This window comes from Rhamphochromis longiceps, linkage group LG12 (genome assembly GCF_057381845.1).
Source record: "Rhamphochromis longiceps isolate RC_006_pf linkage group LG12, R_longiceps_female_GT1.1, whole genome shotgun sequence".
NCBI classification, from domain to species: Eukaryota; Metazoa; Chordata; class Actinopteri; order Cichliformes; family Cichlidae; genus Rhamphochromis; species Rhamphochromis longiceps.
The window spans coordinates 33,805,114-33,830,292 of NC_140568.1; the positions used below are offsets into that span (position 1 = coordinate 33,805,114).

At 39.2% G+C, this 25,179-nt stretch overlaps 1 protein-coding gene across 5 annotated transcripts; it reads right to left on the reverse strand.

The window, feature by feature from the left end:
- Positions 1–12,577: 12,577 nt before the first annotated feature.
- Positions 12,578–23,969, reverse strand: cep78 (centrosomal protein 78). Of its 5 annotated transcripts, none has more exons than XM_085425944.1 (17): positions 23,835–23,920; positions 22,429–22,482; positions 21,599–21,867; positions 21,326–21,501; positions 21,101–21,173; positions 20,893–20,996; positions 20,286–20,460; positions 20,077–20,190; positions 19,703–19,767; positions 19,508–19,610; positions 18,097–18,211; positions 17,837–17,879; positions 17,610–17,753; positions 17,418–17,495; positions 16,638–16,819; positions 15,113–15,260; positions 12,578–14,717 (listed from the first exon to the last, which is right to left on the reverse strand). In XM_085425944.1, exons 3-17 carry the CDS (start codon positions 21,858–21,860, stop codon positions 14,121–14,123), a joined length of 2,379 nt encoding a protein of 792 aa, XP_085282070.1. In that variant the 5' UTR covers positions 21,861–21,867; positions 22,429–22,482; positions 23,835–23,920; the 3' UTR covers positions 12,578–14,120. The 5 variants fall into 5 exon arrangements, with proteins under 5 accessions (XP_085282070.1, XP_085282069.1, XP_085282067.1 ...); XM_085425943.1 differs by lacking the exon at positions 22,429–22,482 and adding an exon at positions 22,052–22,224 and having other exon boundaries at positions 23,835–23,859; XM_085425941.1 differs by lacking the exon at positions 22,429–22,482 and having other exon boundaries at positions 23,835–23,946.
- Between the last annotated feature and the right edge of the window lie 1,210 nt (positions 23,970–25,179).

The following is a 25,179-nucleotide window of genomic DNA, read 5'->3' on the forward strand; positions in this document are numbered from 1 at the left end:
AGAAAATCCAAGATAAATTCAAAGTTGTGCATCCAATTCTTCTGTTTTTAAGTCATTAAGGATGTATGCTGTACAGTCATTCCACACTGGAAAAAGAACAGACTTTTGACCATTGCTGTATACGCTTTTGAAACGTATTTCGTTGACTTTGCTCTCCTCTCTCCAAACAAACGTCATTAGTTGCATTTCTTCACTATTTACCTTTGGAGAGGTAAATCACAGTGTTCTCACAGGAATGAGTTTGTTCCAAATAAATGTTCCCAGATTTTCCTATAACAAGTCAACAATGGCCTACAGCCAGTGTTGCATAACAATGAAGCAATCGCTTTGATTATCCCGGCAAGACTCCAGTTTTATATGAGGGCACGATTAGCATGAGTGAGAGTAAAGAAATTGCTCCTATCAAACAAGAACATTGTGAACACAACTTATCTGTTAATATTAGACTATGACACAAATGCTTCATGGACTTAAAAAAACTCTTTATCATTCACATGTTCATGAGAAGACTTGATGTGTCAGCAATTAAGACAACTGGTGCATTTGATACTCGCACAGCATTTATTTATATTCATTTATTTATTTAGATACACTGTTCTACATATTTGTTATGTACCATATTTCAACTGATGATGTGGTGAGTCCCTTTCCTTTCCATTTTGTGGATTTAAACATTTCTGGAAAAAGCGCTGAAAGATAATATCATGTAATTTCCTCAGTGTACATGTTGATCTTGGATGATATTTTTGGCCCAGACAGAAGACAGTTTGGCACCTTGTAGTAAAAATGTTCTGCAGAAATATTTGGAAGTGTGTCAGTTCTTGTTGTGGTGTTTTTTTTTTGTTAGGTAAGTTTTAATACACAGTCTCCACCTTGGATTGTTCTCTGTGTTCCCACATTCTCACCACTTAAATATTGCAGTGTTGGAGCAGCTGTAGTTGTGGGGAAGCCATAAACCTTAAAGACAGGTTTCACATTGTTTTTTGTTTTTTTTAACCAACTACTAGCGCTGAGATTGAAAATGCAGAGAATAGGAGTGTGTCCTATGATAATAACAGCGATAACAATAAGCCAGGCTTCTAAAACTTTCTAGCACACCAGAAGAAACTGAAAAGCTAATTTACTTATCGAAGCGGCCTCTGTACATTGATAGTGAAACACTCATTCACAAATATGTTGCACTGTACACTTGGCAGCCCAGTTTTTATTACAGAGTCATAAAATATGTTTTCTCTGCATTGTCAGGCCTTTTAGGTCATCACTTTATGTAAATATTAAAGTCCACATTTGGTCGTTTATATTTTTCTTTCATGTTCTAGGCTTTACTGTATAAAGTCATGTATCTTGATGCCAGAAAGATGTTTCATATTTATTTGGTGAAAGTGAAATTTCTTGCTAAAAACTGACTGCTCAATATTTTGTGTGCCTATGTGTAAACATGTTGCCTGCATTGTAATTAAACCAAGACTGGCCTTCAATTGAAGAAACTTGTATCTTGTATCCACTAGCTACTTTATCTGTCTATACACAGTACTGTGTCTTGACTCACTCCTTATTTCTTTGTATTTTTGTAGGAAAATGGGAAAAAAGGTGCAGCAATTATTTTTAAACATATGCAAATATAGAATAAAGCACATAAGGCAAAAACAGTTAACAATACTAATAAACTTGAAAGTCCACCTTTCTTCGGCAACACAGCCTGAGCTCTCTTAGGCCAGCTTTCTTGTCATTTCTTTAAGTAGTCTTCCGGAAAAGTTCTCCAGACTTCTTGAAGGACATTCAAAGTTCTTCTTTGGATGTTGGCTGCTTTTTGTTCCATTGTCCATCAACATGGTTCCACACTGCTTCATTGATGTTGAGGTCCGGCTTCATCCCGACGTTTTGTCACGTCCCGCGGCATTCCTGAGGAACACGAAAGGTGACCTTCCTCGTTCTAATGGTATGCGCCGGGTTATGGATGAAATCCAGTGGAATAACGCTCCTGCAGTAGTAGACATTGCAGCCATGTATTCCAGCCCTAAACCTAACCTTCTCCCTAACCCTAACCTTATTCCTAACCTTAACCAGCAGTTTAATGATGTGAAATAGTGTTTTCGGAAGAGTTTAAAAAAAAAAATAAAAAATGAACGAGCATGTGTAGATTGAGTCCAAAGGGTTGTCATATTTCCTAATTTTTCCGATGTCGTCATTTAGTAATGTGTTGGGTGGCCGAAAATGTAATATGTTGACAATTTGTCACCTAGCATAGAATGTTAGGCTTTGGGATGAGAATGTGTTGGCACGGCCAATCCATGTGTTTTTCTAGGTATGGTTTGACTGCATTGAGAGTATGTTGTGGACCACTGCCATACTGAAAAGAAAAACAAAACAAAACAAAACAATGTCATTCGGATGCTTTTCAGATTGAATGGTGGAACAAAATCTAACCATACTTTTCTGAGTTAACGATTCCACAAAGTTTGACAAGATCCCTAACATCACTGGCTGAAATATAGCCTCAAACTATGACAAACCCACCACCATATTTTACACATGGCTGTAGTCGCTGAATCTGATAGCATTGTGTTGGTGTTGCTCCTGGAGCAAAAAAACTAATGTTGGTTCATGTTTTACATTGTGAATTGACCAATCGCATTGTAGTGTTGTCATAGTTTTGCAATATTTGAGTCACACCATACACCAAACCGTAACCCTAACCACAATCACATCTTAATCCCCAACCTAGCACGTTTTTCCCGGACTCGACATTAGCAAGTTTTTTTTTTTCTTTCCGGAAAGTATGACATAACAGTGTGATTGGTCAGTTGCAATGTTGACCTTGGACAAACATTGGCTATATCCCAATTCAGGGTCTGCAGCCTTAAAGGCTGCATTTTTTACATCACAGTGACGCGACGAAGGCTGTCCCAATTCAAAGGCTGCTCGAAATGCAGCCCTCAAATGTGTCCTTCATTTCCCTGAATTTTAAGGCTGTGACGGTGAACGAATCGTTCAATACTTGAGAATCTCTTTACTGACTCGTGAATCATGATTCACAAGCGCAACTGACTCACTGACTCATCCCTGTTGCTGTTAGCAAACTAATTCCATTAGTAGAAATATATGTAGCTTATAATTAAAATTGTAGGGAAAAAAACAACAACAGCCAGTTTATTACCAAAACCATTCCTGCTCTGAACTGGAAGAAAAAACCCTGAGTAGAAGCTCACATCAAGACAATAGCTCCTCGGTTCACAGTAGCATCGCTCTGCTAACATGCTAACAGCACATTTGAGGTACTCACCCCCTCCCTCCTGTGCTGAATCATAGCATAAGCCAGGGATCGGCAACCTGCGTCTCCGGAGCCGCATGCGGCTCTTTAGTCCTTATAGTGCGGCTCCGAGTGGTTTGGGAAAGTATTTAGCTGAATTGTATTTTATTTATGTTAGTTCTTTTTTAACTCGTAGTTCTAAATTGGAAGATTATTGTGATATTGAAATACAAAACTACAATTATATTCTATTATTTCTTCATCACTCAAAATAAGCGTCACACTCGCGGAAGCCGGTATACCCGCCGAAACACCGTGCATTTACCGAGACTTTCAACCCCAGGTAGGTCAATTATGGATCTTCGGATCCACATTATGTCAGCAGCTGTTCTCCACCGTGAACTACGTTAAAACAAACACCGCTCACACCTCACAGATGACAGCTTACAGTCCTGCATAAAGATGAAAGTGACTTCGTACAGCCCCGATTTGCAGACGCTGTGCGCAGAGGTTCAGGAGCAGAAGTCCCATTGTAAACATACCACGGCCGACCCGACGATGTTTCCATGAACACGCTGTACAGCTTCTCTTTATTGACCACTTTTCACACATGGTTGCTGTACGCATACAGCCGGCAGTAGCTTTTCAGCTCACAGCCCGACACACACCAACACAACATAGATAGCACAGATGTTAAATCGGCAAGGTGTGATTGCTGGTGCCGCTCAGGTGCGTCCGCCTCCCCTGCAGTGGCGCAGCAGACCACGCCTTGCCACACACATTAACCAGGTGAAATACATATTTAGGCAGAATTTTGTAAATATTTATTTATTTATTTATTTAGTTAGTTAGTTAGTTAGTTAGTTTTTTAGCAGCGGTTCGCAGCCGAGTGTGAAGCAGCGGGAATGAGGATCAGCACCTCCAAATCTGAGGCCATGGTTCTCAGCCGGAAAAGGGTGGAGTGCCCACTCCGGGTCGGGGATGAGTTCCTGCCCCAAGTGGAGGAGTTCAAGTATCTCGGGGTCTTGTTCTCGAGTTTTGGGAGAAGGGAGCCGGAGATCGACAGACGGATTGGGGCTGCAGCTGCAGTGATGCGGACGTTGCACCGGTCCGTCGTGGTGAAGAGGGAGCTGAGTGTAAAAGCGAAGCTCTCAATTTACCGGTCGATCTACGTCCCTACCCTCACCTATGGCCACGAGCTGTGGGTAGTGACCGAAAGAACGAGATCGCGGATACAAGCGGCAGAAATGAGCTTCCTCCGAAGGGTGGCTGGCCTCTCCCTTAGAGATAGGGTGAGAAGTTCGGCCATCCGGGAGGGGCTCAGAGTAGAGCAGCTGCTGCTCCACATCGAAAGGAGCCAGCTGAGGTGGTTCGGGCATCTGACAAGGATGCCCCCTGGGCGCCTCCTGGGTGAGGTGTTCCAGGCATGTCCCACCGGGAGGAGGCCCCGGGGCAGACCCAGGACACGCTGGAGAGATTATATCTCTCGGCTGGCCTGGGAACGCCTTGGTATTCCCCCGGACAAGCTGGAGGAGGTGGCTGGGGAGAGGGAGGTCTGGGCCTCTTTGCTTAGGCTGCTGCCCCCGCGACCTGACCGGACAAAGCGGATGAAGATGGATGGATGGATGGAGTTCAAAATGTGTTAATTACATAAATAAAATGTAATTTTCTTTGCAGCACTTCATGGATTTCATAAGCAACACACCTTAGTTGTTCACACAAAGCATAAAGTTAAAAAACAATATATACAGTGTTATCTTCATTTTAGATGTCAAAAGGTATTTGCGGCACACAGTGTTTTCTTTTGCGTGGAAACTGGGTCCAAATGGCTCTTTTGCTGTTAAAGGTTGCTGACCCCTGGCATAAGCGAATAACTCAGGACTCACTAACCCCCTTCCTCCTGGCTCATAGCTCAAACGAGTTGAACGAATCACTGACTCACTCACTCACCCCCTCCCTCCTGGCTCACAGCTTCTTTTCTTCTTCTTGGTTGGCAACCAATGTTAAGGCACTTTACCGCCCCCTGGCTCACAGCTCAGTGGACATTTAGATGAGAAAATATATATTTGACACTTTTAAGGAAAATACCAATAAACTAAAATAAAAATAAATAAATATTCCCTTTAGAATTTTTTTTGCTCTTTTTTGCTCTAAAGAAAATAGTTGTTTTCGTTTACGATCATTCATCTTAGCAGTAGGATTTACATTAAAAGAGAAACAAATTAAGTTTGAGTGAAAATATACATTTTTGCCCTCTCTGGTCAATTGACTCAGTGACTCAAATGACTCAAGAAACCCAATTCACTTTGGTGAGTGACTCATTAAAACTCGATTCAGTAAAAAGAATCGAATTTACCATCACTAGTGTAGACTTCGTGGCCCAACATATCCCACAATTCATAGCGCTGCAGTCGGTGTGGATAATTTTGCCGCAGATGGCAGAAGCAGAGAGGCCGAAGAGTAAACTGTTAAAAGTAAGTACTGAATATTATGTCACTCATTTATGTGAAAATGTTTAATAATGAGGAACATTAAAACATTACTTTGGTCACATGTCGGCAAAGTCGCCATTAGCGATGTTTGTACTTTCAGCGTTTACTTGGTTTTAAAGCCTTTAAAATATAATAATACAATAGCTGACCTTAATCTTACAGAGAATCTGATGATTTTATGGATAATTAAAGTCAGTCATATATCCACAAACACAACAGGCTGAAAGTCAGTGATGCTGCTCGGTTTGAAGTCCTGAATATCACGGCACAAGCAGGATCCACTGCACTGTTAATGTTAGTTATTTTGTTATATTGCTGCCTCTGTTCGGTGGTGTCCAGCCAAACGGACTTTAACGTGTGTTTGAACTCGTTAAGCTGAAAGAAAGATGCTTTAATCACAGGAGTCACACATGTGTCCACTGTACCATCTGGGAACTTTTCTTGTTTAGCACAAACACTAAATCCTCCTTCTCTTGTGCTGTTTTGTAGCAGTGTATACACCTGAGACTGTCACCTGTCTGTCTGTCCTGCACTCGCTCTCTGTTTCTTTCTCTCCGATTGTGTAATAAAAGTATGAACATGTAGTTATAAGTTACACTTGTGTTTGAATCCTGCAGCTTATCACACATTTGATTTCCATGTGTGACAACTGCAAGTGTCCAGAGTGAGGACAGACTGAGGGACCCACTGCTGCACATCATCTGTGAGGCTTTGCACCCCTGATGATCCACCAGGACAAACTCAGCAGTGTGTGAGGAAGAGGAGGAGGAAGAGCCAGCAGCAGCTGACAGATGGAGAGAATAGACAGACTGTTCCCTGTTTGTGAAGGACTGCTAGAAAAGTTTAAAAATAACTAATTGTCTGTCCTGAATCAGTCTTATTAGGTAATGTTCAAATAATTTTATCATTCCAGTGTTTTCAGTGTGGGAGAAAGTACTCAGGGCCTTCAAGTTACACACTATGAAAGGCAGAAACAAGTTTCATTTCATTTTTCATTTCATTTATTTGTTCATTTTCAGGCACAACAAATACCTATATTGAACATAAAATGCACAAAACAAAAAACAGAAATTGCCTGAAAAAGGAGTGGGACGAAGAAAACTTATTAAATCCCACCCCTATACTCACTCATCAACAAAAAAAAACAATAAACTTCCCGCAGCTACGCCCATCATTGCATACAGACCCATCAACAGCCCCGGGCACATACAAGCATCTAAACGGCAGCTCGCAAACAACAATTAGAGCCTTCATAACTGAATACAGAATATATAAATTATAAATTGCATTACCACAGGTAACAGGCAGTAATAACTACAAGTAACAAACACACATACATATACATACATATATATCTACACACACATGTACATATATGTACATACATACGCACACTTTTTTTTTTCTTTTTTTTTTTTTTGGAATCCATACCAGCAATGGTAAGAGAACAGACATTACAGAGCACACTAAAAACCATCATTGAGTATACTGTGACCAGACCAACTGTTTGTAGAGAAATTTAAATCTATGAATATTTTTGCATTGTTTCAATTGTAAACTCAGACTGTTCCAGATTTTCACACCACATACAGACACACAAAAACCTTTACGGGTTGTTCGAGTTCTGGGTAATTTGAATTCTCCAAAGCCTCTCACATTATAAACCTTTTCTCGAATTTCAAATCTAGTTTGTAAATTTGCTGGTAAAAGTTTAGTAAAAGCTTTATACAAAATTATGGATGTATTGTAATTAACCAGATCCTGGAATTTAAGTAACTTTGCCTGAAGAAAGAGTTTGTGAGTATGATTTAGATAACCAGCCTTGTGAATAATACGCAGTGCTCGTTTCTGTACTGTGACTAATGGATTAGTTGTATTTTTATATGTATTTCCCCACACTTCCACACAATATGTAAGCTATGGAAGAACCAGGGTACAGTACAGAGTACGAAGTGCATCTTTATCAAGGAATTGTTTCACTTTGTTCAAAACTGCGAGGCTTCTGGAAATTTTGGTTTTTATGTGTCTGACGTGGGGTTTCCATGAAATTTTATTATCAATTACGACTCCCAAAAATTTGTTTTCACTCACATTATCAATTGGTACACCTTCAATGATAATTGGTAATTCTATATTATATTTTAAATTACCAAAAAACATTGCTTTAGTTTTATTTATATTTAATGATAATTTATTTATGTCCATCCATTTTTTAAAATTAATTTTAGCTCCCTGTTTACGGTCATTACAAGATCAGTATAATCATCGCTACTGAAAAATATGTTGGTGTCATCTGCGAACAGTATGAGTTTAAGTACTTGAGAAACATCAAAAATATCATTTATGTATACATTGAAAAGTTTTGGTCCCAACACTGACCCTTGGGGAACACCACATTTAATACCAAGTTTCTCTGAGTGGTAATGCCCTATGCTAACATATTGTTCCCGACTCGTTAGGTAACTTTTTAACCAGTTACCAGCTTTCCCTCGAATACCATATCTTTCCAATTTATCCAATAAAATTGAGTGATTGATTGTGTCGAAGGCCTTTTTGAGATCAACAAAAATACCAACTGCATATTTATTTTTATCCAGTGTATCAGTAATTTCTTCTACTGCCTCAATTATCGCCATTGAAGTGGTTCTTTGCGTTCTGAAACCATACTGACCAACATTTATTATTTGATGTTTTTCCAAGGAATTTTTCTAATCTTGAATTAAAAAGTTTTTCTAGAATTTTTGAGAATTGAGGCAGTAGAGAAATAGGCCTATAATTGGTAAAACTGTGTTTGTCATTACTTTTATATAGTGGTATTACTTTCGCAATTTTCATTTTATTTTGGAAAACAACCAGACTGAAATGATAAATTACAGATATATGTTAAGGGACTAGCAATATTCAGAATAACCTGTTTAACTACAGACATTTATTTGATGATAATCCATTGAAGACTTACTTTTACATTTGAATGTGATATTTATTACTTCTTGCTCATTTGTAGCTGAGAGGAACAGTGAAAAGGGATTTGATTTTATATTACTGATATTTTCATTTTTATGACACGGGATGTCCGCTGCTAGTTCAGGGCCAACATTTATGAAGAATTTATTGAACCCAAGTTTAATATTCAGAAACCTAAAGTATGTATCAGCAGCAGAATGGACCTAAAAATAAATGTTTGTTTCAGTTCTATGAAGCTTTGAGTATTTTGGATTAGTAGTACTGCTGTGTTTGTTGCATCAAATTGCTGTAATTGTTTATATGCTTTATATATTCTGGGGTAAGTTGATCTATAGTGTTACATCATATTTTATAAGGATGTTATGTGTTTGTATACTTTCTGCCCAGTTTGACCCATTTAGCAGAGGTCAGCCTGTTTAAGGCTCTGATATCTATTCTGTATGACTTAAAGCAGTTATGACGTGGTCTGATTTTCTCACCCAATGAAGGAATATTTTATATATCGGTCTACTCTTCATTCTATCAGAAACAGTTATCACAGCTCGTACATTTGCTTTTTACACATAAATGTAAGCATTGAGCCAAATGTAGTAATGCTAACATACTGAAGGAACAACATTTGTCTCTTATATATAATACATCTATGTATACACTGTCAAAGATACTCGTCTTTGAGTGAAGATTTAAGGTGATAGGAACGATAAATAAATGCAACTTGAATCTTTACTGAAGCTCAGTATTTGACACGGAGTTCAAACTCCCTGCTGTAATGACTAATAATGATTAATATAATAACTATAATATTGCCCATATTATATTTACATTACCAAAGTGAGATGACTTTAATCTCATGAACAACATTAGCTAATTGTTATTTACTAGCTAATCTTAAAATGACTGTTCAGTACAGAAATGAAGCCCAACAATCATGTTTTTACAGTCCCATGGTCTCAGCCTCAGATACTTATCAAATCACACAGAGCTCATGTAGAAACAATTGAACTAAATGTGTTCTCCTTCATTTCTGTCAAACAAAGCTGTATGACACGTTTCCAGCTGTTAGTATCATAATAATAATAATAATAATGGATTGGATTTATATAGCGCTTTTCAAGGCACCCAAAGCGCTTTACAATGCCACTATTCATTCACTCTCGCATTCACACACTGATGGAGGCAAGCTATGGTTGTAGCCACAGCTGCCCTGGGGCAGACTGACAGAAGCGAGGCTGCCATATCGCGCCATCGGCCCCTCCGGCCAACACCAGTAGGCAGTAGGGTAGTGTCTTTCCCAAGGACACAACGACCAGGACAGAGAGCCCGGGGATCGAACCGGATACAGCCATTATGTTGATCTAGGAACAACACCAACACAGGAGTATCAGATAGACCACTGTAAACACTCACTGTTGTACCTTGCTCCCGACTTTCTCCTGTATACTAACCTTGGTTTTTCCCCCCTTTGTTTCCCTTCCCTGAATCAACTGATGAATCAACTGAAAGGTCAGCCACAACTCCCAGTGTCTGTTTCAGGTCTTTGCTGTATTTTTTATATTTTTTATCAATATGATTTTCAGATACTGTTCATCTGTTAGAGACAGTTTTTGTGTTAGGCCATTCCACTTTTGTCCTATCATAAGCTACCTAGTCCCACAAGGGGAAATTTCCTTCATGTACTCAGTTTCCTTAATTTTTTAAATGATACTTTGATGACCATGCCAAGACATATTCCAAGAGATCAGCTAATAGCTCTGTGGGAAACACCTCGATGGTGCAAAAACATGTATTTTATGTGTCAAACATTGTTAGGTTTTGCATTTGTTATAGGTTAAAAATAAAAACAATTTCCTGAAAATGGTCAAGTACAAAGACTGGACTGGAAACAAATGAAAAAAAGCTAACGTCCAAAGAGCTATTTTGAAGAACCCCAGAAAGCCCGAAGAATTAGACATGAGTCGTGCCGCACAAGTTTAGATAAAATAAAGACCTTAATTCACTGAAATCTCAGCCAAAATAAGAGATACCACAACCAAAATTTACCATAGAAAATAGTTTGCTCCAGTTTCTCCACTTCCAGAAATTCTGCTGGACCCTGCAGTGGACTTGAACACTGCAATGCTCATCAGGATACAGCTCTGACTGTAACTAGAGATCCACATTAGAGAAAAGACAATGGAAACAAACATGAAACTTTAGAAGCACAAGAGCATCCCCAAATGAGCTTGCATTGGTTGTAGGTAACATGATAGGACATAGTGGCAGGAGATTCATATCTGACATATTGTAAAGTCTAGCTCCTTGAACACTAAATATCAAGAAATGAAGAATGGGTCACAATTTTGCACAGTACTGTAAATAAAAAGATGAGTTAACAATACTTGTTATAAAGTGATATCTAAAATATTGGAAATCTAGTAACCACCATAGCCGAAGCAGCAAATCTCTTTAGTGTTTGTAGATAAATTCAACTTTTAAACTAAACTTTAATCATCTCACTGAGTCAAACTCATTCTCACAAAGAAGTGAATAGACTGACAATTCTGCGGAAATGAGCAGAAGCTGCAGGGAATTGTGCTGATAAGAGGTCAACAGGCTGAAAATTCTGCAAAAAAGAGGTGAATCATCAGAATTTCTGCTGAAAAGAGATGAATCAGCTGAATTTCTGCTCAAAAGAGTTTTTTCTGAAAACAGCTGAGATTTGTGCTGATAAGAGGTGAAAAGGCTGAAAATTTTGCAGAAGAGGTGAATAAGGGCGACCGTGGCTCAGGGGGTTGGGAATCGCATCTGTAACCGGAAGGTCGCCAGTTCGATCCCTGGGCTCTCTGTCCTGGTCGTTGTGTCCCTGGGCAAGACACTTTACCCTACTTGCCTACTGGTGTTGGCCAGAGGGCCCGATGGCGCGATATGGCAGCCTCGCTTCTGTCAGTCTGCCCCAGGGCAGCTGTGGCTACAACTGTAGCTGCCTCCACCAGTGTATGAATGTGAGAGTGAATGAATAGTGGTATTGTAAAGCGCTTTGGGTGCCTTGAAAAGCGCTATATAAATCCAATCCATTATTATAAGCAGAATTTGGGCTGAAAAGAGGTGAATGAGCAGAATTTCTGCTGAAAATAGTTTTTTTCTGAAAACAGCAGAAAAAACTAAAAAAAAGTTGAAATCTGTGTTGAAAAGTTTAACTGTTAACTGAAAGAAATGTTGCCATAAGCGGGATTTGAACCCAGGCCTCCCAGTCTGAGAATGGCTGCTCATCTCACTGAGCTAAAACACAGCTCAGCCCGGCAAGGAAAATCAGTGACCACACTGATAATGTGGAAGAAATGGGCAAAAAATATTGCATAAAAAATTCAATATCTCAAAAAGTATAGAAGATACACAAAATATCTGTGTATCTTCTTCAAGATATTTATTAGATATTTATAAAGAGATCAGAGGAGCTGCAGTGTTTTGCAGAAATGGCGCATCCCCGTGAGCAGTTATACTAGCAGCATGACACAAGGTAGGCTGAATTTGTAGCCAATCAGCCGAAACATACAGTCACAGAAAGATATCTGGAGCAACAAGAATAACAGGGATTTCAGAAATATGAGCAAGGTCTGGGATTTGCTGGAAAGTTGCAAAAAGAGAGATATCACTCAATTTCATGTCTCAGACGTCATAAACAGAAAAACAAAGTCAACATGTACACTTACTGATCACAACTACTAGCAGATATAGCTACCTCCCCCCCCCCCCCCCCCCCCCCAAAAAAAAACATAAAAAGTTACAAAATTAATGTAATTAATCAACCTATTTTACATATATTTCTGTATTCCAATTAATTCTGTGTCAAAATATCTGGAAACATATAAAAATTGAAACTGAAATTGGAAGCATTACGCACAATCTGTCACCTCTCCAGAGATCCGTTCTGTTTTCGGTTGACGTTTGGTGCTTACGTGTTAGGATAATGTGTCAGAACTCTGTGTGCGGGCGTGCGGAGGTGAGGATCCAAATGCAGGACTCGAGAAGACTGAATTGCAACTGAACTACAGCTTTATTGCTGGCGATGAACAAAACATGAACTGAACAATGAATGCTGAGAACGGAAACACACAGGCACAATCTGAGAGTACGACGGGACGCTGAACACTGCAGGACAAGTACACAGGCAGGAACACGAGGGAGCGAGGAACAGGTGGGAACATCCCGGAGAAATTAGACTTAACGAGACAGAGGATGCGAAACTAGAAACACTGATATAAGATCTGAACCTTCAAAATAAAACAGGAAATCCACAGACAGAATACAGATAACTCTGACAGGGAACAGAAGGAACACAGTACAGAGGCCAGGGTGACATCAGGGGCAAACGAATACACAAGCTAAGAAATACAGACCCACAAAAGTCGCGCTTTGCTCACAGTGAGTCAGGACTCCAAAAAAAACAAAAACAAAAACTGGAGTTTAAATATTCACACAAAAAATATTTCAAAAGTACTTTAGTTGTTTTCCCAGCAGGGATTTGTTTAATTTTCTTACCCTTGTGACACTTTAAGTTGGATTTTGAAAAATAACCTATCAAAAAGATGGTTCCTGACAATGAGAATAAAAGTTATGTTAAGGTTGCATTACTCAGTAGGCAGCTGTTCTTGTGGTTCATATCAGATAGAAGATCACACTAACTCTAAGTCATTACATATTAATATTAGTTTTCTGTATTGCACATGATGAACAAACAGTTTATGTATGAGCACATGTTGACAATGTTAAATGTCAAGTTTAGAATAAAGATAAGAACACTTTATTAGGTGTAAAATTGCAAAATAGTTTATTATAAACTAAATTTAAAGCAAAATAACAGGAACATTAAATTGTGCCATTATATATCATAGAGCCTTAAAAAAAAAACCCTCTAAATATAAAAAATCTGTCATTTAAAAAAATTACTTTAATGTCCAAAGCTACAAATAAGTAAGAGCACATGTGAAACAAGGAATGACACTTTGCTTTAAGCTCCCATGCAATGTCTTGAAATTGTAAACTTTCTAGTATTTGATTGATTGCTACAAGAATCAGGATTATACTCGAAGAAACAGAGTTACAGATTTGAGAATGTCGCACTGAATTAAACTGCAGATTCCCTGCACTTTATGAAAAACTTCAATAAGACTGTAAATGTAAATCTAAAATGTAAAAACAATAATATAAGGCTAATTTTTTAAATCACTTATTTATTTGGGTTTAAATGCAAAAAACATTTTGTTTCCCTAAACTGAAATGATTTGGACTGAAAATGCAAAAAAAAGAAAAAGAAAAAAAAGAACAAAACATTTATAAAGGTGACAAAAAAAAAATTCTACAATTTAAACGCAGCGAATATCTAAACATAGAAGAAAAGGCACTGACACACAGGGAGAAAGTTTATGGTCGCCTAGTTAGGATTCATTATCTGACTGAACCCCCAGATTCTCCAGAGATCTGACCTGCTCTAGAGCGCCTCTCATAGAAGGGGCTTTCCTCTCTGACCCTTCTGATCCTGACTGACCTACTGTCACCAGCCTTCCATTTCCCCTGTTCCTTGACCCTACTGATCCTACAGACTCTTTGTCGCTTAAAATGTCACTAACACTTGCAGACGAACCACCTCGAGATCCATTGCTATGAGAAGCACGGTTGTAAGTGTAGCTGTTGCTGAAGCTGTATCCATGGGAACTGTTGTTTCTGTGAGAGTTGCTGTTGCTCGTGGGGTGGCTTGGCCGAGTCTGGGAAGTTTTACCAAAGGAAATATTATCAAAGGACTTTTGGCTATAAAAACTGTGTTCAGAGCCTGAGTCGTGCTGGGTGTCAGGCTTTGAAAAATGATTTGCTTCCTCTTCTACATCCACTACACCACTTGCTGCTGGTGCAGAAGCCTGAGTGAAAGTTACATCAAGTGACCTTTCTTTATGAAGGGCTGCTCTAGTAGGGGATGGAGACTTGTGCAATCTGGTGTCAGACAATCCAACGGGGTAGGCAGATGGGGCACCTCCTACCTAAAAACCAGAAATTACATTTGATGAGACAATGTGAAAAACGATTCTATTCTAACTATTCTAATCAAAACTAAAACTGAAGTAACATTAATAATGTCTCATTAACAGATACTCCTCTTATCCTGAGCTGCAAAAGAGAATGTGAATGCATTAAACTATAATTCTTGAACCTAACAATCTGTAGTCAAAGTTAATCTACATTTCTGCTTGATGTGCTTACAAATCTAATGTCCACCATTATCACAGAGGGCAAGTCTACAGTGCTGTGAAGCAATGATTTATTTATCCACAATTTGCGTACAGATTTGTGCGCAAATTGGCTTATGCAAACTTTAAAATATTCACCCCATCTGCCAACAGAACATGCTTCCAAAGTTTGCTCTGCATATTCTTACCAAAGACAGAGCATCGATCCTGTAACGCCCTCCAGGCGGTGATGTCGCACCATGCAAAAGTGGTTCTATTGTGGAGGAAAGCTGAGGTTTTCCCAGAGGGTGGAAATCTGACTTGTCAATTCCAGCCATTGAAGCTAGCTGACCTAAGCTACAAGAAATTAAAAAAAAGACATGCAATCAATTAAAAATGAACTTCCAGAGTAGATAACCAGCTAATACCAGCCTACCTTTTTCCTACAACAAATGCAAATAAAAAAATGATTATGGTAAGATGTGACTAAGATAATAAGATATTGGGTACACTGGTGGTGTAACGGTGTGAGGGGATATTTTCTTTGAAGCCCTTTATAACTGCACCACAGCTAATCTGACTACTCTCACTGATCCCTTTATGATCCCAGTGTACTCACCTTCTGATGGCTGCTTTCAGCATGATAACGTCATATTAGTCTTTGAACATGACAATGAGTTCACTGTACTCAAAGAGCCTCCACAGTCACCAGATCTTAATCCAGCAGAGCATATGTTTGCTTAATCTATTCTATTAATAATTAAGGTAGTTCTGAAAGCAAAAATGGGTTCAACCTTGTGCAAGAAGATGCACCTAACTAAGTGGCTAGTGGGCGCATTTTAGATTTAAAAAGATTCCAGAATGATACCCTGACTGAGTGAGTAACTGACTCAAAGATGACTGCGAAATTATACCTAACCCATGGGCTTTGGTTTCCACGTATTAATCCAAGAAATGACAATGACAAACCTAGAGTTTCGTTTTGAATGAAACCCATCCTGTCAGAATTAAACTGCAGAATCAATATCAAATTGGCCAATATTAAAATTAACTTCAGATATTTCCGAAAGAAACTGAAATCTAAGATGCACACCTTTTTTAAATATCACTAGTCTAATATTTTAGAAAATACACCTGTTTGACATCTTATCCCAAGTCAAATACGAGCCATTAACTACACAACCTGTGGTTTTGCCAAACATAACAATTTAATGATACATCACTAACAGAAGTGTGTAATCTGAGTATATGCTCTTTCTATACCACTTGAATGTACTTACTCTTGCAGACCACATTGTTACACTATAAATGATAAGAGCTACAATAATAAGCTGCTTCATCGTGCAGCTGAAATATTAAAGCTACACAAAAGTTTACTCACAGGGTGCCAGACTGTAATACTCTACAAAAATCAAGCAAACACTTTTCTGCAATGTTTTGTACGATGCACAAAGATAACTTTATAAAAAATAAAATATAATAAATAACTGTAGGTATCGTCCTAAAACACACATTAAATGTAACAAGGGGAAGAAAGACAGTTAAATATAAGCCACTTAAAATGGGGATCCATTCAAAACAAAACTAAAGGCCAACTTCTGGCTCAAGAAGTGGAAAAAAGCACACCCACACATAATGAAACTGAAAGATTTTTAAAGAACGGATTTTCAGTAAACCACGTAGGTCCTGTGACAACAGTGGCATTTTGTAATTGCTGCCATTAAAAATACCCACCCAGCATCTTTGAGCAAATCCAGGAAAGCGTGAAACTTAGTGAATGATGTCTCAATGCTCTCCAGAATTGCCTCATCTTCAAGAGCACTGGAAGCCGGTAGTGCTAATGCAGAGCCACTGGCAGCAAGTGCCTCTGACAGGGAGTGACTGGCATCTCGAAGACGAGCATTCTCCAGCTCATACTGAACAGAAATTACATAAAGAATAAAGGCACAGTCTTATTTATTCATTAAAAAAAAACAACCAAAAAACACGACTGTTCAATAAAACTGACTCTTCAATAAAGGACGAGCTGTTGCATTACTTCATGAAAAATCAATAAGTACCTCCCACCTGACTCACAAAGAATCACACTATTTTCTATAAACAACTTTGAGAATCAAATAACATGGGAAATAACACAGTTTCAATAGCAAAAGTACACCAATTAAACCAACATGCTGTTTTCTGTTAATTCCCTGGAGTAAATTTAAAACAACTTTAGATTTGCAGCCACTAGAATGCATCTCTCTTGCACTTATGAGAGCTCAAAATTGCTGGTCAAGAATAACAGATAAAAAAAAAAAATGTAAAAATGTTGACCCATTTTTGTGTATTTCAAGGGTCTGTGATTTGGAACATGTTGGTCAAATTAATTTTCAAAGATTTTAAGAAATCAGCTGATTGTGAGAGGGTTGATTTTCTATGGATTTTCTATGATTAAAACTTGCAATAAAAGGAAAACATTAAAAATAAATAACAGGCATAAATTTATCTGTATGTATTACAGATTTTATTTACCTCCATGAGCCTGGACTCAGCCTTCAGTCTGGCCCTCCGCTCTTCTCCGAGCCTCATACGGCACTCGTTTAGCTCCATCTACAGGGCATGGATCAGAAGAGCAGTGTGTGAGGTGGTTTTGTTTAATGAACTCTTCACATACCACATCTTTGACTTTAGAAGCAGCAAAAACACATTACAAAAATGACTAACCTGTATTTGTTCAAACCTCCGCGAAATGAATCTGTCCTGACGATTAAGAGAAGATGGTCTCGGTTCCACTTCCACCACTTCCTCTTCATCATCCTCCTCTGCCTCTGAATCAGACTCCATGGTAACTTTCACTGTGGCTGCACCCTAATAAGATATTAACATTAATGCTGCTGTTTAGGGCTCTTTATTCATTACGCTGCATTACACACAGACACAAGACAGCTTACCTGAAAGCTATGGTCTGTTACAGTAATTCCAGGAGGCAAACCTCTGCAGAAGCAAAAACATAGTATTAGTCTCTACATGACTATAATAAACAGTGAATGCTTTTTAAACATATAATTACATTCCCTACAGGTTTCCATATGCAGAAAAAATAAACTTCCAGACCCCCAAAATACACACACAATCCAAACTATCTTCCAAACTTATTAATGGAACCTAGTTTTTGTTGTTTGCTTGTTGTTTCTTCTGAACATATCTTCACCTTTGGCGTCCAGCTCGTGCAGCAGCACGCCAAGGCACATGGGGGGTGCGTGATGGCTTAGGTTTCAGAGCAGCAGCTGAACTCCGTCCACCAGGAGATGGTCCTTTATGAGTGGCTGCAAAGAGAAGACATGTTCATGAATTCTGAGAAATCTTCACCTCTAAGAAGGGCGCAGCGTTGATGATGCAAAGTCCTCATAGTATTATGAACTGTACTTTATCACCATTTATTAAAAGTGCCTTGAGGTGTCTGTTGTGATTCGGCACTATATAAATGAATAATAATCCATCCATCCATCGTCTTTTGCCATCCAATTCAGGGACGTGGGGGGTCTGGAGTCTATCCTAGGAGTCTCAGGGCAAGAGGCAAGGTACACCCTGGACAGGCCGCCAGTCTGCCACAGGGCTAACACACAGAGACAGACAACCATTCACACTCGCATCCACACATATGGGCAATTAACCATCATCAATTAACCTAACCTCGCTAACTGCATGTCTTTGGACTGCAGGAGGAAGCCGTAGGAACCCACACAAACATGGGGAGAACATGCAAACACCACACAGAAAGACCCTGGCCTGAGAGAGGACTTGAACTCAGGGCCTTGCTGTGAGGCAACAGTGCTAATCACTGCATCACTAGGCATTAATGTGCATTAATAATATTTAATTAAACTGAACAATGATAAATGACAAACTGATAAATCTTTGCTCACAGAAAATTGTTAGGTCCCTCCCAATAATAACACAAGATATGCGCAAAATAGTGGAAGTGATTATAATGGCCAGCAGAACATGTGTGTGGGCTTTCCATGAATTAATCAATGCAAAAATGATAAGAACTACATGCTTTGTGAAACTAGCAGATATTACTTGCTTCTAACAAGCAGGGTATAAACATCACACGCAAATAGATGAAAGACTAATTAATCTAGGTGAGTATCTACTGAAATCATCCTATAAATAAGGGCAAAGTCAACTAAACCATAATCAAACACATCACAAATTCAAGATTATTTTTGCACCTATCAGCAGGAGAAACAAAATAAAATCACAATGAATTCAGTTCTTACCATGTCTCCAGATGACTTAAAAATTTAATTTGAGAAGTTGAAAAGACACAGAGAATAAGCAATACTATCTCAAACAGACTGAAAGAAATCCTCCAGTGAATTTACACTGCACACATACATGCACAAAAACCCCCAACATAAAACAGAGAAATGTGCCTATGCTCATAAAAATAAATGAATAAATATCTGTTTTTAATAGGCTGATTTTAGGTGTACAACCAGAAATACTGAATTTACTGTGTTTTGTCTGACTAGGGAGACAATAACATGGAGTTACATGCAGTCTGTCTGTGTTTATCTGGAACATGGAACAAGAAAAATGTATGTATACATAAATACCTATTCTAAATGCAGCTTTCCCTCTGACTGTACTGGGTAATGCTCTCCTCCTTGGACCAGAAGCTCTCTGTGGTTCTGACGCTGCAGGCTTGATCCAGCAATACTGCAGGACAACATAAGGAAGACACATGCATACAAATACACCACCTAGAGCAATGGTTCCACCCCCCCGGAATATTTCTCCCAAAAACTTACCTCTGGTGACTGTCCATGACCATTCATTAGTACTTTCTCTATTATAGTTTTAATTAGGAGTTTATCTGAAAGGAAAACTCAAAATCAGTGAAGATTAAGTACCAGAAACATTTCTAGAAATTTATGTTTCGTTGGTTTAGAGATGAACTACTACATGACTGATGTAATTACAGTATTACTCAAATGATCTTTCTACAATTGGAAAGTGCCACGCACACACAGAATTTGGTTTGCATTAATATGTCAAATGGAAACGTAAAAACAAACCAGCTCAAGCAGTGGAACGAACAATATTTTATCAGATTGGGAAAAGTGCTATTAAGTCTGGAAAAAAACAAGAAAATGCTATTGCCTTGACTTAGGTAGCAACTTACCAACTAACGGGTTACCACGGATATCCAGCACACACAAAGAAGAATTCGTTTTCAAGGCTTCTAGCAAACGACGAGCGCCTTCGTTGGAAAGACCACATCTTTGCAGGTCCACAGCTGTTTTACAAGCCAAAAATCAGAAACAGAAATCCTATCAAAAATTTGTACAATAAGGAAAACAACAAACACCACAAACTCACAAATCTACTAACCTTTAACCCAGAGGTCTTCAGCAAGTTCACTCGCAAGAGCCGCAGCACCCCGGTCCCCAATTAAAGTGTTACAGTTAAGTGTGACACGGCGAAGACCTCCCATACCCTCAAACTGCGGCTGTCGATACCTCAGAGACTCCGCCCACGCCGTACCATGTCTTTGCATACCCTGATGCTTTAAGATAAATAAAAGGATTCTTACAAAAGTTGTGATGAAAAATTTTAAGACTCTTCCACTTCTATTACTGAACGAAAAGGCCCACATTGTCTTATTCTATCTTTTATTACATAATGTTCTGACTAACTGATAACTTCTCTCTCTAAATCTTCTAGGTTTAAGCTGCATATACACTGGAAGCGATTCAAGGCCACGTTTTGACTAGAGACCATAGAAAGTGAACAAGTAAAATCGCTTCCAGTGTGTATACAGCTTTACAATCCCTCTGTCAAAAAACAAGCTGCTGTAATCTGCACTGTGCACCTCAATTTTTTCCCTAACAAACTTTTTTAACAATTATTATCTGGATAGTTTACAATTATTAAATAATCATCTCTCAATAAAAAATAAAATAGACTGCCAGATGACACTGAAAATCAAATACTATACCTTGATAATATTGGCCATGTGCTCTGCCCCCCTCCAGGTAAGACTGCATCCACTAAAATCCACTGCCCTGATGTTAGCAGAATACTTAACGCTTTGGCAAATGACTAAAACATATAGAAACATAGAGAACACACAGTTACACAGGTAACATACAATACAAACTCCTTTCCTGAACAAAATTAGGAGACAGTAATATAATTGCACATACCCTCTAAGCCCTCATCACTGATTGGACAGTTAATCAGAGATAGGTTTTCCAAGGAAGTGCTTTTTGCCAAACCCTAGATTAGGATCATTTCAACAAAGAACTTGTTTTAATAAATGTCCATTCTAAGAGTGAACAAAAAAGCAAAAACCACAGAAAAAGTTCTGAATAACATTTTTAAAAATTAAACAGTTACAATGCTTTGCTTTTAAAATGCTCTGCTTTCACCTTTGTTAGGGTGATGAGGTCCCTTTCTCTCAGTGGAAGTCCATTGAGCTGCAGCGTCTTGAGGTTGGGAGAGACAGTGAGGCACTCTCTGAGGGCCTTGCACAGCTTTAATGTCATATCCTTGGAGCGAATAGCTGGAATCTTCCTCCTGAAGCTAGATTTAAGATATCTTCTATCTGAAACCAATGGTGACGTTGTTTTAAGTAAAATCTGAAAATCAACAAGTTTCTAACATAGACAATTAAAATCGTATAAACTGTTTCAATAACGTACCTGCCTCTCCAGAAGCCAAACTAGCTTGGTATGTGCTACTTATTGCTATGTGGTGCAGGTGTTTATTAATGGATATAGAGCTGAGAACGGGTGGCCAGTCTGTTAGCTTCAGCTTGTCTCCATTAAAGTCCAGCATCCCTTTGTTGAGGTTCATTTTAACTGCAGGAAGGGGGACAGATTCCTGCCTGGCACAGGCAAACTCATAGTAAGCCATAAAGTCCTGAGCACCCTGCCGCCGAATCTGAGCACTGTCCGGGGCCATCTTTGATCTAGGAATAAAAATATTCAAAGTAAGACAAAGAGAACTATTTAAATTGGTAGGAGTACTTCAAGATCACAGTAATGGAAAAACAGCACACATCACGGCAACTTTACTTTCACACCATATCGTATTTTTCATACGATTGCTTCAATTTAAGTAGAAAATTCTCCTATTTCTGTGTATATGATTACATCTTTGTCTTCTTCCTGAAGCTGGTCCTTTCAAGGGTCGACACAGAGGATCACGTGCCTCCATCTCACCCCATCTCTAGCATCCCGTTCTGTCACACCAACCCTCTGCATGTCCTCCTTTACTACACCAAGAACCTCCTCTGAAGTCTTCCTCTTTCCCTCCTGCCTGGCAGCTTCATATTCAACATCTTTTATCCAATATTGTCCAAACTACTCTTTAATTTCACCTCCAAAACACTTAACCTGAGCCGTCTTTCTGATATACTTTTCTGATCTTGTCTATCCTGTCCACCACCTTAGAAACCTTTGCTTTCACTGCTGTTATCCTTCTGTCACAAATCAACACCTGACACTCGTCTCCAACCACTCCACCCTACCTGCACTCGCTTCTTCACCTCTCTCGTGCACTGTCCTTTGCCCTCGATTGTTGACTGCAGGTATTTAAATATATATATAATTAGACATCTGCTGAAAAAGTTCTCATTCTTAAACAAGTGCTTGTTCAAAGGGGTTCTCTGATTCTTTCAATTTTCTTTATATTATTGCTATAAAAATGACACTGAATTGAAATTGAACTGAATTAATTTACAAAACTTGTTCAACTTTATTCACGTATTGCTATATCATAACATTTACAGACACAGCAACAAGTATGTGGGGTGGCCATATGCGAGCCACTAAAAATATTGAGGTGGCACACCAGAAACAGAATTTACAGTTGGGTATGAAAGTACATTATATTATTTTATTTTGATTAAATCCAGTTGTGTAATGCATGAAGTCACAATTAAAAACAGCAGCTCTAGACCCTGATGCTGACATTCACTGCTAGCATAGACAGTCTTTGGTTGCTAGGAGCCGAGCTGAGCTAACGCCACTGGTTTAACCTTAGCTCTAGGTTACTTGAAAATATGACAAAATAATTAATCTAAAAGAATGATATTCCTACTTAATTTCCTGCTAATAAAGTTTATATCATGTCTATGAAGGTATTAAAGTTTATATCACTGAAAATAGGTAAATATGAAAACCAAATGAGATTTTGAAATCTATATTAATCAGTTTTAACTGATCGACTGATCAATTAATTGAGTGGAAGTCCCAGGATGGCTTCACTGATTCTCAGCAGAGCTGACTAGAAGCAGCTTAAGATTCACTCTCCCAGACTGGAGTTCACTTTAACAGCAAACTTGTTCATGAAATACAAATACATATTAGATTTCCATGTTGGCCTTGAGATGCACAGTGATCTGTCCAGGGACTGGCACCAGCTTTTCTGCACCCTTATTACATTATTCCCAACATAGGGCAGTCAGGGGGAGCCACTGGGGGTACCAGCAAATTTTGGGGCTTAGCCAGTGCCTCCTCTGGGCCCGCAGAACAAATAAGCTATCAAAATATTTCGATAGCTTTGTTATGTAACTGGCCAGTTATCACTATTAAGCCAAGCCATAACCAGCCCTTCATCTGAAGACCATACACAGATCACAAGTTTTCGTTAACATTTCAATGTTAACCTTACAATAAAGCTAATCGTTGACTTTCACTGATTTTGAATCTTCACCAATTATCTATGCACAGTGTAACCGCTTTCTCTCATTAAGTGCAGAGCGCTAAGGTTAAACCAGTGGCGTTAGCTCAGCTCGGCTCCTAGCAACCAAAGACTGTCTATGCTAACAGTCAATGTCAGCATCAGGGTCTAGAGCTGCTGTTTTTAATTGTGACTTCATGCATTACACAACTGGATTTAATCAAAATAAAATAATATAATGTACTTTCATACCCAACTAAAGACTATACCGTCGCGGGACTGATGTATGACTTTTCCTCGACGTTGCTTGACAACTTCAGCGGTCTGTTATTGTTGACAACATAAACGACCGCTCAAAAGTGGCGCTGTAGTGCCAGCAAACCCACGCCCACTTCTTCTTCAGTGTACCATTTGCAGCTCTAGCCAGAGATCTGCTGCCATCTATCAAAGCGGAGCGGTAAAACATATCACAGGGAGTCACAGCCAATGACTGTACGGTCATAACCTATTTAGAGAAGCTTGAGTACATAATAAACTATCCAGTTGTAAAACAGATGACACAGAAGTTAAAACAGAAGTTAATCTGCATTCCCCACTGGGCCTAAATTTTAGGAAATAAATGTGTACAATAACCGTTTTGGCTAAGCAAATTTGTGCAAAAATGGATTTGGATTTAAATGCACTGATATAGATATCCCTATTCTGGTGAATCAACCACTCCTAGTTGAATGAATGTGATGTTAAAAGTTTCTTTCTGCCATTTAGAAATCAGAAATCAGAAAGGGTTTTATTGCCAAATGTTGAGCAGGTTTACAACATTAGGAAATTGCTGCGGTACTTAGTGCAGCACTGCGGTACTTAGTGCGTTATAGTTAAACTGTGGATGCGATCGTTGGCAAGTAAAATCGACGAGCTCTCAGCACTGGTACGGAGTCAGAGGGAATACCGAGAGTGTAGCCTGATGTGTTTCACCGAATCATGGCTGCACCAGGTCATTCCCGATGAGAATGCTTCCGTGGAAGGCTTCCACACTGTTCGGGCGGACAGGGACAGCATCGCTAGCGGTAAGCGTAAAGGAGGTGGGCTTGCTGTTTTAGTTAACAACCGGTGGTGTAACCCTGCCAACATAACAGTCAAAGAAAGGATTTGTTGCCCGGACACTGAACTGTGTGCTGTTGGACTCAGGCCGTATTATTTACCCAGGGAATTCTCTCACGTCATCTTGGTGGCTGTTTATGTTCCCCCCTCTGCTAACCCCACAGCTGCATGTGACACTATCCACTCTGCCATAGCTCGGCTACAGACTCAGCACCCGAGTGCCTTTATTGTGATCTCGGGTGACTTCAACCATGTATCACTGGACAATACACTACCAACATTCAAACAATATGTGGACTGTCCCACCAGGGGAGAGAAAACTTTAGACTTACTGTATGCTAACGTCAAGGATGCATACAGCTCCTCCTCCCTCCCCCCACTTGGTAGGTCAGATCATAACCTGATTCACCTCACCCCCCGCTATGTGCCAATTGTGAGGAGGGAACCTGTGACCACCAGGACTGTTAGGAGGTGGTCAGAGGAGGCAATAGCGGAACTA

Bases quoted from the DNA above. Each gene is read 5' to 3' on its own strand.
- cep78 (XM_085425941.1), bottom strand. From the start codon at position 21,860: ATGGCCCCGGACAGTGCTCAGATTCGGCGGCAGGGTGCTCAGGACTTT. The intron at 20,997-21,100 runs GTATGTGCAATT...TATATGTTTTAG, and splicing joins CAGTGATGAGGGCTTAGAGG to TCATTTGCCAAAGCGTTAAG. The intron at 20,191-20,285 runs GTTAGTAGATTT...CTTGTAAAACAG, and splicing joins TGAAGACCTCTGGGTTAAAG to CTGTGGACCTGCAAAGATGT.